Raw genomic sequence first — 14,804 nt, 5'->3', positions numbered from 1 at the left:
TGTGGTATTCCAAGGTGGGATCCCTGGAGCTCTTTAATTTAAATGAGGGTGGGTGGGATGAGGTACAGTGATCATTAAGGATAATTAAATCATCTGCATATTTTGGTAGTTTGTTCAAGAACGACCTTTCCCTCACTGTAGCTGTGTGTGTGTGTATATAGAGATATATAGATATATTTTGAGCAGAGGGGTCATGTTCTTTCTTTCCAGCACAGCTGAATGAGGTGCAAAAAAATAAAACAAGCTTAATGTTACATCCTTTGTTAGTGCCTCCTACAGGAGTCTCGCTCTGTTCCCTCCATACTCACATTTCTTTGCTTTAAAGGTTACACTCCAGATCCATTCCTTTAAGAACTAAAGGATTTGACCCAGATCTTCTGGGTAAAGCAGTTTTTGCTGGGTACAGGCCTTGGGCTGCCAAAGTGCCCAGTCCAGTTTTACACCAGTGACAGCAGAGCTTAAAGCAACCTGAAGTCTGCTCTAACCAGTGCTAGCTGGTAAGAGAATTATATACCAGCTGTTGGTAGCAGAAGCAAATGGTGTCCCAGAAACGCTCATTTCTGCCCTTCCCTGCCCCAACATATCCCCCACGTCAATGGCTACAGCAGATGGAGTGGTCTAGGACCCTGTTGTGCCACATTAGTTTTGTGCCTCTCTGTAAGGCAGTCTCACCATCAGAGTATCAGACAGGTAGCCGTGTTAGTCTGTAGCTTCGAGAACAACAAGTAGTCTTGTGGCACCTTATAGACTAACAGATATTTTGGAGCATAAACTTTCATGGGCAAAGACCCGCTTCATCAGATGCATGAGTGAAGCGGGTCTTTGCCCACGAAAGCTTATGCTCCAAAATAATCTGTTAGGCTATAAGGTGCCACAAGACTTCTTGTTGTCGCCATCAGATGAATTCCAGTATGGGAGACGGAGTCAGTTTGCCCAGAGCAGCACAAAGGGAGCAACAAAATGGAGAGGTCTGGCCCTTGCAGTCTAACACGCTAGAAGAGTTCTGTTGACAAAGAGTTATTGCAGTGCTAAAAACTGATGTAAGACTGATCAGTATCATCCCTCAAGATTGCTTTCTGGAACTGTTATAAATCACAGTAGTGCAGATCATGCAGGCAGATCAACATTATACATATCCTGATGACACTGGAGTACAAGATGCATTGTACTGTGAAACTGGTATTTGTTTAATTTTATAAACAATCATCTTTTCTGTGTATATGAAATTATAACTTTTATTAAACATTTATTGTGTATACATTGACTTGAAACGAACAGGATTTTGATATTATATTTGGACAAAATTGCTGCTCTGGGGGCCTATACAAATTAAATGTTAATCTGAGCCTTGGGATAATTTAATTATTGCTTCCTTTTGAAGTACAAGAAACTATATTTACTGAATAGATTATGGATCTTTGAAGGTACATCTTGCTTTGAAGATTAAGTACCACACATGTTGTTACTTAGTATAACCATGCTCAACCTTTTTATCGTTTGTATAAATCAGAGGAGAATTTGAAGCTTTCTCTGAGATTTCATGGAGCCATAGAATCTCATGAATTTGCTAATTAATGATGAAATACTCACTGTAGGTCCTCAAACTTTTTTAAAAAACAGCAGGCAAATGCACAACATAGTAAAAGTATATATGGATTGGATCACCAAATGTACAAACTGCACACATACATTTTAATACAACCCACTCTCAACATAAGAATGGGTATGCTGGGTCAGACAAAAGGTCCATCTAGCCCAGTTTTGTGTCTTCCAACACAGGCAAATGCCTGATGTCCCAGAGGGAATGAACAGAACAGGTAATCACCAAAGTGATTCCCTTTCCTGACAGCCTTTTCCAAGCTCTGACAAACAGAGGCTAGGGACACCATTCCTACCCCTCTGATCCCCCCGCCACCCACTCATGCATCTGATGAAGCATGTCTTTGTCCAAGAAAGCTTATGCTCCAAAATATGTTAGTCTGTAAGGTGCCACAGGACTTCTTGTTGTTCTTGAAGACACAGACTAACATGGCTACCTCTGATACATTCCTACCTATCCATTGGTGGACCTAACCTCCATGAATTTATCTAGTTCTTTTTTGAAACCTGTTAAAGTCTTGGTCTTCACAACTTCCTCTGGCAAGGAGTTCCTTGGTCTTACTAAGAGCTGCATGAAGAAAAACTTCCTTTTGCTAGTTTTAAACCTGCTACCCATTAATTTCATTTGGTGACCTCTAGTTCTTCGGTTATGGGAACAAAAAAATAACTTTTTCTTATTCACTTTTTCCACAAGTCATGATTTTGTATACCTTTCTTACCTTATATACCTTACATTTCTCACCCTTTTGGATACCGGTATTGGCTTGCTGCCTTCCTAAACTGTGTCAGAGAGGGATCAGCACCGCTCCAAGGGGGAACACTGGTCTCGGTGAACATTAAGCTATTAATCTTTAAGGAGAGACCCCTCAAGTGAACTGTTGATCAAGAGCCAAGATCCCGTTGACTGAAAAGCAGTGCAGATTGATCCCCCACTTAGTCTCCTTTTTTTCTAAGCTAAAAACGTCCTAATCTTTTAAACCTTTCTTCGTATGGCACCCATTCCAAACCCCTAATAATTTTTGTTGCCCTTTTCCGAACCTTTTCCAATGTCAATATATCTTTTTTCAGATGACATGACCACATCTGAACACATATTCAAGATGTGGATGTACCAAGAGTTTATATATAGTCTTATTATCTATCCCTTTTTTAATGATTCCTAACATTCTATTTGCTTTTTTGACTGCTGCTGCACACTGAGTGGATGTTACAAAGAACTATCTGCAATGACTCCAAGATCTCTCTTTTAAGCAGTTATAGCTAAATTAGTCCCCATCATTTTGTATGTATAGTTGGGATTATTTTTTCCAATGTGCATTACTTTACATTTATCAATATTAAAATTAATTTGCCATTTTGTTGTCCGATCACTTAGTTTTGTGAGCTCTTTTTGAAGCTCTTCACAGTGACTATGTCTACACTACAGAGATCTTTCACAAAAGAAACCCTTCCAGAAGATCTCGTCCGAAAGAATTTCTTTCAAAAGAGTGCCTTCATACACAAAAAAAAGGTGGCTCAAAAGACTGATCTGCTCTGTTGAAAGAGAGCATCCACACAGCCCCCATTGTTTCAAAAGAATGGGCCAGGGACCAAAAAATCAGGCCCCATGAGGACTGCTCTTTTGAAAGAAGGGCCCTGCAGAGCGTCTATACACATTTTCTTTTGAAAGGTGTTTTCGAAAGAAGGAGCTCTTCCTGAAATGGGAAAGGAAGCGTGATTTCAAAAGGAGCAGCACATTCTTTTGAATTAGTTTTGAAAGAATACCTTTTGTGCGTAGACTCTCCATGGGATCTTTCAACAGAGCCCCCTTCTTTTGAAAAATCTTTCGAAAGAACTTACTAGTGTAGACTCAACCAGTGTGTTTTGTTTTCATTCTCATTCTGTTGTACACAAGACACATTCCTCCTGGTACCTGGTGAGTGTTATGGGGCCAGGTTTCTCCAAGGCAGAGTGTAATGGAGAACAACTTTGATGAGTCCCCTCACAGAGTCTCCAACAGACCGTTTTATCTTCCTTACTCCCTTTCATCCGCTCTTCTGCAAAATGAGGTTGGTCCTCAAAGCTCCAGTTCTTGGTGGTACTTGGAGAGGGACCATGGCCATCCCTGTGTAAGCATAATGATTGATATTTACCTGCCTCCCAACAGGCCTGGAATGATCCATTTTTGTGCACAGGTAACATTTGGCAGCCTGGACAAGGCTCTGCAGAGAAGTCATGAATCCTCAGAGATAGTTTAGTAGACTTCTGCTGAAAGGAATAATGTAAGTTTTACTTCCACTCCTTTCATTTGCAAATTCTCTCCCCTACTGAGGGGTTTTGAGAGGTATGATGCCACAGAGGAAGGTGATCTTTCCCCTAGTGTGCATGCCCCCACCCCCGAGGATCCACACAATCAAGTTCATCCTTTATTAAACTCAAACCATTCTGGATAGATCTACCTGCAATGTTTGATTAGAAGAGACCTATAGTCTGCAGTTTAATTATTTATATAATTAATTACTAAACCTGAAGTGCTGAAAGCACACTTCTTTTTACACCTGGCATAGAGACCTGAAGGCAGACACAAAAAAGATGGGATACACCTGGCCAGAACTGGAAAAGATTGCCCAGGACAGGGGACGCTGACCAATGGTCATCAATGACCTATGCTCCAAGATGTAGGAGTGGAAGAGGCTTATTACTATGTATTTCTGTATCTGCTAATTTGTGGTCTAAGTTTTAAATATTGTATTTAAATCAAAGATGGTCATGAGCAGTTGAAGCTTGGAATCAGATAAGTAAATTACTTTATAATAAATGCAGGTGCTTAGAAATGTGTGATCCACGTTTGTATTCCACTGTGCTTCAAGACCTGGAGTCAGAGACTTCCAGAAAGCAGTGTCTGTTGGTCCAACCATAGGCCCTCACCTTTTTTATATCACCAACTAAGGAGAAATAGTGCAGGGTAGGCTACCTGGCTCTCTGGTACCTCACTATCTATCTCCTTCTGTCAGGATCTGGGACTTGTGATGGATCACAATTTTGATATGAGTCAATAGTGCAATGCTGCTGCAGAAAAAGCAACAGCAATTTTAAGTTGCATTAACAGAGCTGTATCATGCAAGTCATGAAAGGTGATAGTGCCACTCTGTGAGGTACTGGTTAGGCCTCAGCTAGAGCACTGAGTATAATTTTGGTCACCAGTGCATTGACAGGATTTGGAGAAGATGGAAGGGATCCAGAGGCAAGCAAAAAAGATGATTAAAGGGATGAAATGCAAGTTGAAAGAGCAAAGGCTGAAGGAACTGAGCATGCTTAGTTTGGAAATGAGGAGATTAAGGAGGGGAGTCATGGTAACAGTCTTCAAATATTTGAAACAGTGCCATAAAAATGATGGAGAAAAGTTGGCATCTCTTGTCACAGAAGGCAGGACAAAGAGCAATGGGTTCAAACTACAGCATAGCAGATGAGATTAAATGTCAGAAAAAAATTCCCAATTGTAAGAACAGAAGGACATTGGAACAGATTGCCTAGCGAGAGTGTGGAAGCTCCTTCACTGTAGGTTTTCAAAAGGAGGCTGGATAGTCATGTGTCTTAGATAGTTTAAATCAGGAAATCCTGCATCTTGGCTGGGGATTAAATTAAATGACCCTCACAGTCTTTTCTAACCCTATGATTCTACTGTGAATCTAAGCATGAGGAGAAACAGAAGGGATTGCAGAAGGGTAGTAGAACACAGATAGTGATCACACATTTAAAACAACCTCCAATTATTATAAGTAACTAATGCTTCTTCATGTGCTGGTCCTGATGTGTATTCCACATTGGTGACTGACAAGCAATGTTCAAGTAGGGCGCGTCTACACGAGGAACTAACTTCGAAGTTAGGCCCTACTTTGAAGTAGCCACCAGAGAGTCTACACAAATTTTCCCTTACTTTGACATTAACTTCAGAGTACGGAGTCCAACTTCCAAGTACTTACTCCATTCCAGGAATGGAGTAGTGCCCTACTTTGAAGTTTAACTTTGAAATAGGGTGTGTATGGACACAACTTCAAAGTTGCTTACTTGAACGTAATTTTTGTAGTGTAGACACGGCCATAATGTCTCATGAATGTGTGGATGGAATGCTATTCGGTTGCTTTGCAAATGTCAAGTAGGAGTACTTTGTTAAGTGAATGCCATTAGTGTCACAGTAAATGTCACAGTAAAATGAGCCATTGCTCTGTGGGGTGGGAGGAAGATATGATAGTTGGTAGCAGATGCACCAACTTCCTCTGGGCCCCACAGGTGCTTACCCTAGCCCGACTCCAGCCCAGGCACCACTCCCTTCCCCAGGACTGGAGTACCCATGGAGTCAGTGTTTAGACTTTGTAGCAGAGTAAGGTACTGTCCAAAATTCATTTAGAGATCATCTAAGAGAATATAGCTTGATTTGGACTAGTTCAGTTACTGTGAAAAACAGTCTGGGTGACCTTCTGTTTGGCTTTCTCTTTGCAGTAACAAGGCTGCATGTTAAGGGAATGGTGAGTTCTCTCTTCACATGTGTGTGGTTTTTGGGGAAAAAAACCACAGATAAGTGGATTGACTGGTTCAGACGAAACTCAGACCACTTTTGGGGGTGAACTTAGGTGAGGAAGGCTCTGCCACCTGTGCACCAAGCCCATCTACTCATCTAGTCGAGCTCCATGGCCATATGGAATGTAACCACCATAAACAAGACAGACATGGAACTTGCAGCTAGTGGTTCAAATGGAGGCTCAATGAATGCCAAAAGAACAAAGTTTAAGAACCATTGAGGAATAAGTTTGGACTTTCCAGAATATGCTAATCAGTCAGAAAGCAAAACCTGAGTAGCTGCATGTAGGTGGGTAGTACGCACAGATTGCTGCCAGGTCTACCCAGAGTTAATGGAGACACTAGCCATTCTGAAAGAGCAAAGATAGTCCAAAATAAGATGACTCTGATGATATGCACTTTTATTGTGCCCAGAGGGAGAAAATCTTTCACTTAGCTAAGTAGGATTTCCTGATGGAATCTTTACAGTATTAGAAAGGATGTTTTCTATGGCTTCAGAAGAGGGTTGGCCTTAGGGAAAATGGCACCCTGCTCAAACTTGTATTTTGGCACCTCTGACCCTACCTGCCACCTTGAGCTCCCGCCCTGACATCCATTGTCCTTTACTGCCTGCCCACCCATGCACCCACCCCATTGCTCCTGGCTAACTGCTCCTTCCTTGGGCTCCCTCCCCTGTCCATTGCTTATAGGTCCACTGCCTCCCCTCATTGCTCCCATTCCCTCCCATAGCCTCACACCTCAAGCCTGCCCCACTCCTTGTCTCTTGTCCATGCTGCCTTTTCCCTCTGACCACAGCGCCCCCCTACAAGGCTAGCCTTGGTCCCTGTTGCTGTTCATGCTGGGTGCAAGGTGTTTGCAAGTGCAGCAGATGGTGCAGAGGATACAGAGTTCATCTATCTGCTCGCAGGAAGGAGAAAAGACCTGAGCTGGGGTGAAGAGGGAAGACCCTGCTCACTCATAGAGTGTGGAGAGGGGCCTACGAGTTGGGCTGGGAAACCAGGTGGAGCAGCAAGAGAGGGCCTTGTTTTATAGTCAGTGATTTGCCTCCTACACACAATAGACTATGCAGTGGTACAGAGCAAGGGGCTATCCCAGGGGGACAATCTGAGCAGTAAGAAAAACTTCTATGGTTCGGTCAGAGAGAATTTCCAGATGGCGCTAGTATGGCTTCACACAGGCCTACACGTATGAATGCTTGCCCAATAGCCTTTATTTGCTTACTACACAAAACCAGAGTGCAGCCATTAACACATCCCATGATCCCATGGCTTGATTGATGCTGAGAGTGGACAGCCCCATTTTAGAGATGAGATTTTAGCGTGAAATTATCCTCATTACAAAGATTCTTGAGTTTGGCCAGCGAATTGTTATTTACACTGTGCTTTTATACATATATAATATGACTATTTACTGGAGGTTAGTGAAGTAACGCATTAGTTTTGCGAAGCAAAGTGTGAAATTAGGATTACTATTCAAACAGAGAAAGGTCAGTAGTTTGTCCATGAGACATTCAAATTGCTCACCTCCCTCACCCTTCACCCAGGAATTAATGTAATAACATTAGATAAAGCACAGTGATGCTGCCACATATAAAATAAAGAAATTGTATGGCTCATTACAGAGCTGGGATCCACGAGAATCCTGGATTGAAATTTTATGCATACCGTTCATTAATTGTAAGATCTCCAGGAAGTCTCTTAGTCTCCTGATTTTTTAGTCAATCCATGTGGATGCCCTCAATGTCAAACTGTCATTACATAAAGGCGGCTTTTCCTTTCCATTAAAAAAATCAATTAAAACAAACACTAAAGGTGCACAATCAGGATAGCATGTGCATGCTCTCTCTGACTGAAGAGCTACGTAACTGTGTGTGTGCGTGCGCGCTGCCACGGGTTACAGCATATTACTATAGAATTTACACCAGCTTGATGAAATACAGTGCAAAGGCTTGTTCACTTTTGCAGGTTAAGGACTGCCACGTAAATTAATGCAGCCCCAGAGGCAGCAGCAAGAGGAAATAATGCCATTTTTATGTGTTAAATCTCATAAGAGATTTTAAAAATCACCTCACTAAATAAGTTCTGCTCTTTGCTAAGAAGTCAAAAATTTGCATTGAGTTTAGTCCCGTTCCTGGAAAACAGTTTGGCTTAATCACTTGCAAAATGTAAGCTCTATACACTGGCAGATGTTGTGATGTGGCTCTAGAGACAGTTAGTAGGTGGCTAGAGATTTTTTCTTATTTTATGCTATAAATGACAAAAACATCAAGTAGTTAAAATGATCCAGCCCAAGCTTGCCAAGTTACCAAGTACCCAAAGTTTGGGTGCTCAGCACCATGTAAGACTGAACCCTTCATGAAGGTCATTAGACCTTAACCAATCTTTTTATAAGTATTGTTAGCACTAGTAAGTTGGATAAAAACCTTAGTTTTGTGTTTGCCTTAAAAACTAGCAAACCTTATCAAGCTGTCTGGCATGACATTTTTGCTTTGCATCTCAAAATCACACCAAACTAAAAGCAGTAGGCACAGTCCAGGCATTAACTTAAAGAAACACTCCCTTTATTGAATGATTGAGGATCATTTTAATATTTTTACCTAAGTGCAGAGAGAAAGCAGACCACCACCAGTGGAGGTGTCTCGCAATAAAATTATTTTTTTTATTGTTAATATTGAAATGTATTGCTAAAATCAATGCTGAGGAGCCAAAGATAAACTACTGAGGAAGTCATGGTAGAAAAAGGAAGCATACTATACCTGATGAGTTGAAAGTACATACAACAGTAATGCTTGGCACCTGCAAAATAAAACTGCTGCTAAATGGTGCAATAATCAGCAAGGTGATTTGTACTATTAAACAGCTGCAACAGGTCAGAGAAAATGTGGAACTACTTTGTTGAAATAATTTCTCTCCTGCAAATAAAAACGAGGAAAGGAGGCGAGATCATTAATATTCTCCTGACAATACATGAACAACCAGCCTACTGAGTGGATATTGAAAAGGCTCAGTGCTGTTTCAGGGAGGCAATTTCATTGTTAGCTAGACTGAACTAGTTGATTTTCATTAGTTCTCAAAGGCTCATGTTGCAGTTTGGCTAAATATTAGAAATGGCTAAATAACGGAGAGTGTGCAGGTTGCACAACAGAGCTCATGTTAAAGACCACCTGCCTATGGCACCTTGGCTTATTTTGTAAAATGCTTTCTTCATTTCAATACCTAAATCCAGAGGCCACCCATTTCCTGCCTTAGCCTTCTTCAGTCTCATAAGTTCTATTGTAAACACAGGTGAGCAAAATAAAATATATTGTTTGACCGTGGGGAGCTGGAGAAATTTCAACAATAGCTGAAGCACAAACCAGCTACTTCTGGAGCTTTCCCTGGCCTCCTCAACAAACTTGATGAGAGAGAAGTGAATCTTTCCCTTGGGAAAAGATGGTTTGTTTAAAAAAAAAAAAAAAAAAGTACCATGCTGGATTTTGAACTGTGGCTTGTCTAGTCCAATAGTTTTTCTTTGACAATCATTAGCACCAGATGCTTCAGTGAAGGCACAAGAAAACTCATTGTGGGGCATTACAGCGCATTGAAGCATTAAAGAATAAACTGCCTGGGGAAATTTTGTCCCACCAGTCAGTAAGTGGCTTGTTCTCATATGTAATGAAGTATACCCTGTGCACTGCCCTGCTATTGAGAAACTCACCAACAATTATATAAAAACAGCAACAGCTTATGTTATTGGCTGGTAAAATATTTCAGAGACTGGTTTGTTCTCACCCTCGGGAGTCTAAAACAGATATGTTAGTAACTGTTTTCCTATTTTTATCTCTCTGACATTTTTAAAGCTTTTGTAGCATGAGGATTCTTGTCAAATTAGAGCAGTCTGTACTGGGGCAAGTTTTGTAGCACACCACCAAAAACTTATCTATGAGCAGATCCTCAGCTGGTGCAAGTGGAGCTACACCTATATCCGCTGCTGAGCGGGCCCAGTATGTTTGGAGAATAAGCCTGTCATTTGCTCAGTGAGAGTCAGTTGCTCATTCTGCTAGCCTAATGAGGCCAAGCTTGGAAAATGTTGCTTTAGGGCTATTCTAATCCCGCTGACTGAAAGTACAATTCACAGTAGGAAGTCAGTGGTTGCAAGGAGGGTGCAGGCACTGTGTTCAGAAGACTGGCCTTCAGCAGGCAGGTAGAACAGACATCTATGATAAAGCTATCAGCTCCTTGGTAGAGGTTTCTGACTAAATAAAGTAGTAATGAAATGGTGGATTGTTGGCCACAGGCAAGTTCTGGATGGGGGGCAGAGCCAGTGCAGAAGGAGGGGTGGGGAATGAACCCATACTACAGTGGCAGTTTCTGTCCCATGTAGATGGACCCTGCTCCAGGCATTGTGACCTTGCACCCAGGGTCACGCTACCACTCAGCACTAGGACCCCATGCACCGGGTCACAATACTCACAGCAGGGAGCCAAACGCAGGCTTGAGGGACAGGAGTTGCTGATGCAGGGTCAGAATGCTTCTCCAGCTCTTATCCCTCCATATCAGCTTGGCATGGGGGTTACAGCTGCACATGTTCAGTGCTGGAGGAGAAACACTGACTCTATCCCTTACCCCTTCACCCCCAGTGCTGGGAAAAGTACTCCAAAAAGTTAACTGAGTAAAAGCATAGCTACTTTGCAACAAATGCAATTAAGTACAAGTCAGTGTATCCTTCTGGAAATCTATATGGGTAAAAGTACAGCAGTGTTACATCTTAATTGTACTCAAGTACCCAGAAGTACAAGGAGCCAGCCTATGGAAATCTATGGTTAACCACCCAAGTTATCATTATTTTTCACATATCTATCTAACCCTCCTTCCCGCCACACACACATAATGTGCGTATATACGCATATATACTTAGGTGTGTATGTATATGTGTGTGTGTATATTATATACTATATACTATGTACACACATACTATGCATTTATATTTCAAATCTGGAAATTAAATCTGTAGTCGCAGCCTTCATTTATAAAGCTAAAGAGTGACCAAATTAAATACAGGAGTCAAATTACAGAAATTATAAAAAGACAAAAAGCTTAAAACACACTATGCAAAGTTATAAAAAATAAAAAAGCGCATTTCACTGAGACTTTTTATAAGCCAGAAGAACAGGGTGGAAGCATTGCAGAGAGGATGTGGCCCAGACTACATTCCCACTGAGTTCCTCTGAGTTTACGTGCCCCATTGAAATTTTCAGAGGTTTCCAGAACGATACTCTGACTTTTACTTATAGCAGTTTCTCCACTCTTGGTGTTCACATGTCCACATTAGCTACTGATAATGGGCCACATCCCACCTGACTGAACTGACTTCACTTCGCCTCTCTTGATGTTCACAACTCCACATTAACTGCTGATAATGGGCCACATCCACCCTAACTGACTAGACCTTGTCAGCTCTGGCCCTCCCCTTGACTGAGACCCCCTCTTTAAACCCTTCTCTGAAAACTCCTCCACTCATGCATCTGACAAAGCGGGTCTTTGCCCACAAATGCTTATGCTCCAAAATATCTGTTAGTCTATAAAGTGCCACAGGATTTATTGTTGTTTTTGAAAGTACAGACTAACTCGGCTACCACTCTGATCGTTGAAATTGCAAGTCAAAACAATCACACCTTATCTTCGGATTCTCACATTAGGAACCCCAGTGAGTTCCTGAGCATGAAGATTTGTAGGTTAAGATGGGAGCAAAGAAAAAATTCTTATTTTTAATCTTGATGCAAGAACAACATTGTGCTCAAAAATGTCTCAGGTTGTGGGCTTTAACAAGGCCCCATGACCTGAGAAATTTCAGCATACTGATAAGTACAGCTTGCAGTAAGAACATAAACAAAACCTGAGCGTGTGGCTAGATCATGAAGAATTGAATGAAAGGTAAATGTGTTTCAGCCATCCAGCCACACATCACCCATTGTGACTCACTTCCCCAGGCGATGCCTGGGAAAGCTGATTTCAGTAACAGTTGCTCTCCTCTGCACCCACCCGCCTGCCTCACATTGGGGAAGCAGCAGCCCCCACCCCTCCCCTAAAAGTAAGCCAAACTTCTAAGCCAGCCAGGGAAGCAAGAAGACAGGACCAATAACTGCTAGGGGAGGGGCACAATTTAAAGGTTCCCACCTCAATAACCCACAGGGAGTGGATCCACCCTAACAAAAATGCACATAGCAGGTTTGCTCCAAATCCCAGCCAGCTGGCGGGCACGCACGCACTACTCACCTCCAAACCTCAGGCAGCTCCAACACAGAGAACACACACAAACTGCTTTAATCCCCACCAAACTCAGCCGTCCACCCTGACTCCAAGCCTGTCCCACTCTTTTGCTATAGGGCTTCTACAGGATGTCCTCTGCCCCAGGGAGAACGAGCAGCTCCTACCCTGGGTACCTGCCTTGCTGATGCCACCAAAGGAAAGTAATTGCCTGAGATGGAGTAAGTGCCACTGTCTTCCCTGTTCTTAGCTGAGAAACTGAGTTTGCCCTCCTACCTAGCTGACTGGCCAGAGGTAAAGTCACATGAGATTATTCATAGGCACCCCCCTCAGCATATCACCCGGGGCAGCAGCCCTAGTTGCTCAGATCTAGTGCTGGTAGTGCCTACATACATACTGTTTTTGACTGTAAAGGTGTTGATGCAGCTATTAACATGTTATTAAAAGGGTTCTTCTTTGGCAGGGTCATTGTGCTTGTTGGTTATTTAAAATAGTCACTGCATGATATTGGATAATTGCACACGCAGCTGTACTTTAGCAAATTGGAATACTGGCTTGCACAACTGCTAGCAGGGTGATGAAAGTAGTAAGTAACTAAGCCCTTTCAGAAACGGTGAGTAAAAAGTACAATATTTTCTTCTAAAAATACTTGAGTAAAAGTACATATTTCACAAAAAATAAATTACTAGAGTAAAGTACAAATCCTGAAATGTACTTGCATAGTGTAATGAAGTATTTCTGTTTAGTTACTTTCCACCTCTGCTCACCCCCAAAATCTGGCTTGACAGGATTTAAAAAAAAAAAAAAAAAAAAGAGAGAGAGAAGTGCAGTTTGTGGGTCTCTTACTAACATGTTTGGAACCACTGACCTAAGGCCTACGTGAAATATGAAGTAATTTGTCTATTGATTGAGACTAGTTTGGCGTAATTCATTTGTTCTGCATGTAGTCACTGCTGTGTTTGATAGTAGCAGGGTACGGACACCAGACCAAATGGAAGACCTTCTTCTAACATATATGATAACTCTGTTCTGTGTGTGTGAATGACATGAAAGTTAAAACCTTCCAGAGAGGTACAGAATATTTATTAAGTCCAACAGAATTATACAAATATTTGTGAAGAAAAAGAAGCCAAAAATAGGTCCTGCTTTATTATTCTCACACATACCGAGCGAAAGTGGAAAGGTGGCTTTCTCCTTTATGGAAAAGCAGTGGAGTCTCAGTGGGATTTTGTTAAATTAAAGACATTCTATGTTCTTCTCTTCTTTTTCCTCCCTGTGGGAATGCTTCATTTGGTGAATTCTAATGCTAATGTAAGTAAAGGCAATTCCTGTGAGCAGGCGCAGTTATTCTACATACATTGCCAAACCTACAGTACCTTGGCACAGAAAGCATGCCCAAACTAAGAGTGGGTCTGTGTTGTGAACAGACCTCTGCTGAGATCTAAACTGAGAACTCCAAAAACATCATCTTCTGTGAGTTGTGATGTCTTAGCACAACTCTGCAGAGCTGCAGGGCTAGTAACTCAGAAACCCATCTAGTCTTCCAAGGAGAGCACATTTTCAAAAACGTTACCCACTGCCACGCTCACTCTCCCATCTTCCCTTCTTATATCGCTATTTTTAAACTGTTACTGATTCATACTATGAAAGCTCACACACAGACGCTTATCTCTAAACACTTGAAATCTGCATTTTTAAACTCAAGAGAAAAGCAGTTCTTGTCAGCAGTCTTGTGGGGGGGTGTCTGTGACATTTCTAACCATCATTACCTTTGAGTTTGTCCTTTCGGTTGCTTCTTGTGAAACTCTGGAAACCACGTATCATAAATTAAAGATTACAAAAATGCTTTTAAAAATAACTTAATTGTTATATTTATGGAGGGGAAAATCTTGCATTGAATATTAAATACTATCCTTAGAGCCTTTTGGTCATCAAGTGAGCAACTGCATACAGTTAGCAAAGCAAAATATAATTTCATTCCAAAGTGCTACTGGTATTAGGAAATGCGCGATCAGAGGTAAACAATATTTTCTTCAACTCTCACTCCATTTTCAGCATCTTGTGAGCTGTGAGACTGTGGGTTCAGCACAACATCAACAAGTGGCTGGGCCTGGATGCATCCAGGATTCCAACTCTGCATTCTTGGGCACTCGATCTGGGATGCAGTTAAGTCTGTAACACACACAGAGGACGTGATACAATAAACAGCTGATTCAGACTAATAACTATCAGACAAAATTCTTATTTTGTGACCGGAGATTAGTTAAACCACTACCATGTATGTACAGGATTTGCACATAAAGCAAAACCTTGTTACTATAGTAATGTACCCTATACTGAAGCACAACATTGACCTAGTCACAGCTCAGTGAAAGCAGTAAATATCTTTCTATTGCTTTCCAA

The 14,804-nt window shown here is 41.6% G+C and overlaps 1 protein-coding gene across 1 annotated transcript in view; it reads right to left on the bottom strand.

Annotated features, from left to right (window-relative positions):
• Positions 1-13,472: 13,472 nt before the first annotated feature.
• The window catches only part of ARHGEF28 (Rho guanine nucleotide exchange factor 28), a 179,528-nt gene continuing 178,196 nt past the window's right edge, over positions 13,473-14,804 (bottom strand). Inside the window, exon 36 of the mRNA XM_074995427.1 lies at positions 13,473-14,573. Coding sequence (XP_074851528.1) covers positions 14,413-14,573 — 161 coding nt within the window. The 3' untranslated portion in view covers positions 13,473-14,412. The remainder of the gene's footprint in view (positions 14,574-14,804) is intronic.

The sequence above is a fragment of the Carettochelys insculpta genome, chromosome 5 (genome assembly GCF_033958435.1).
Source record: "Carettochelys insculpta isolate YL-2023 chromosome 5, ASM3395843v1, whole genome shotgun sequence".
Classification (NCBI taxonomy): Eukaryota; Metazoa; Chordata; order Testudines; family Carettochelyidae; genus Carettochelys; species Carettochelys insculpta.
The sequence above is the reverse complement of the archived record's forward strand: the minus strand, read 5'-3'. Positions and strand labels throughout refer to the sequence as shown.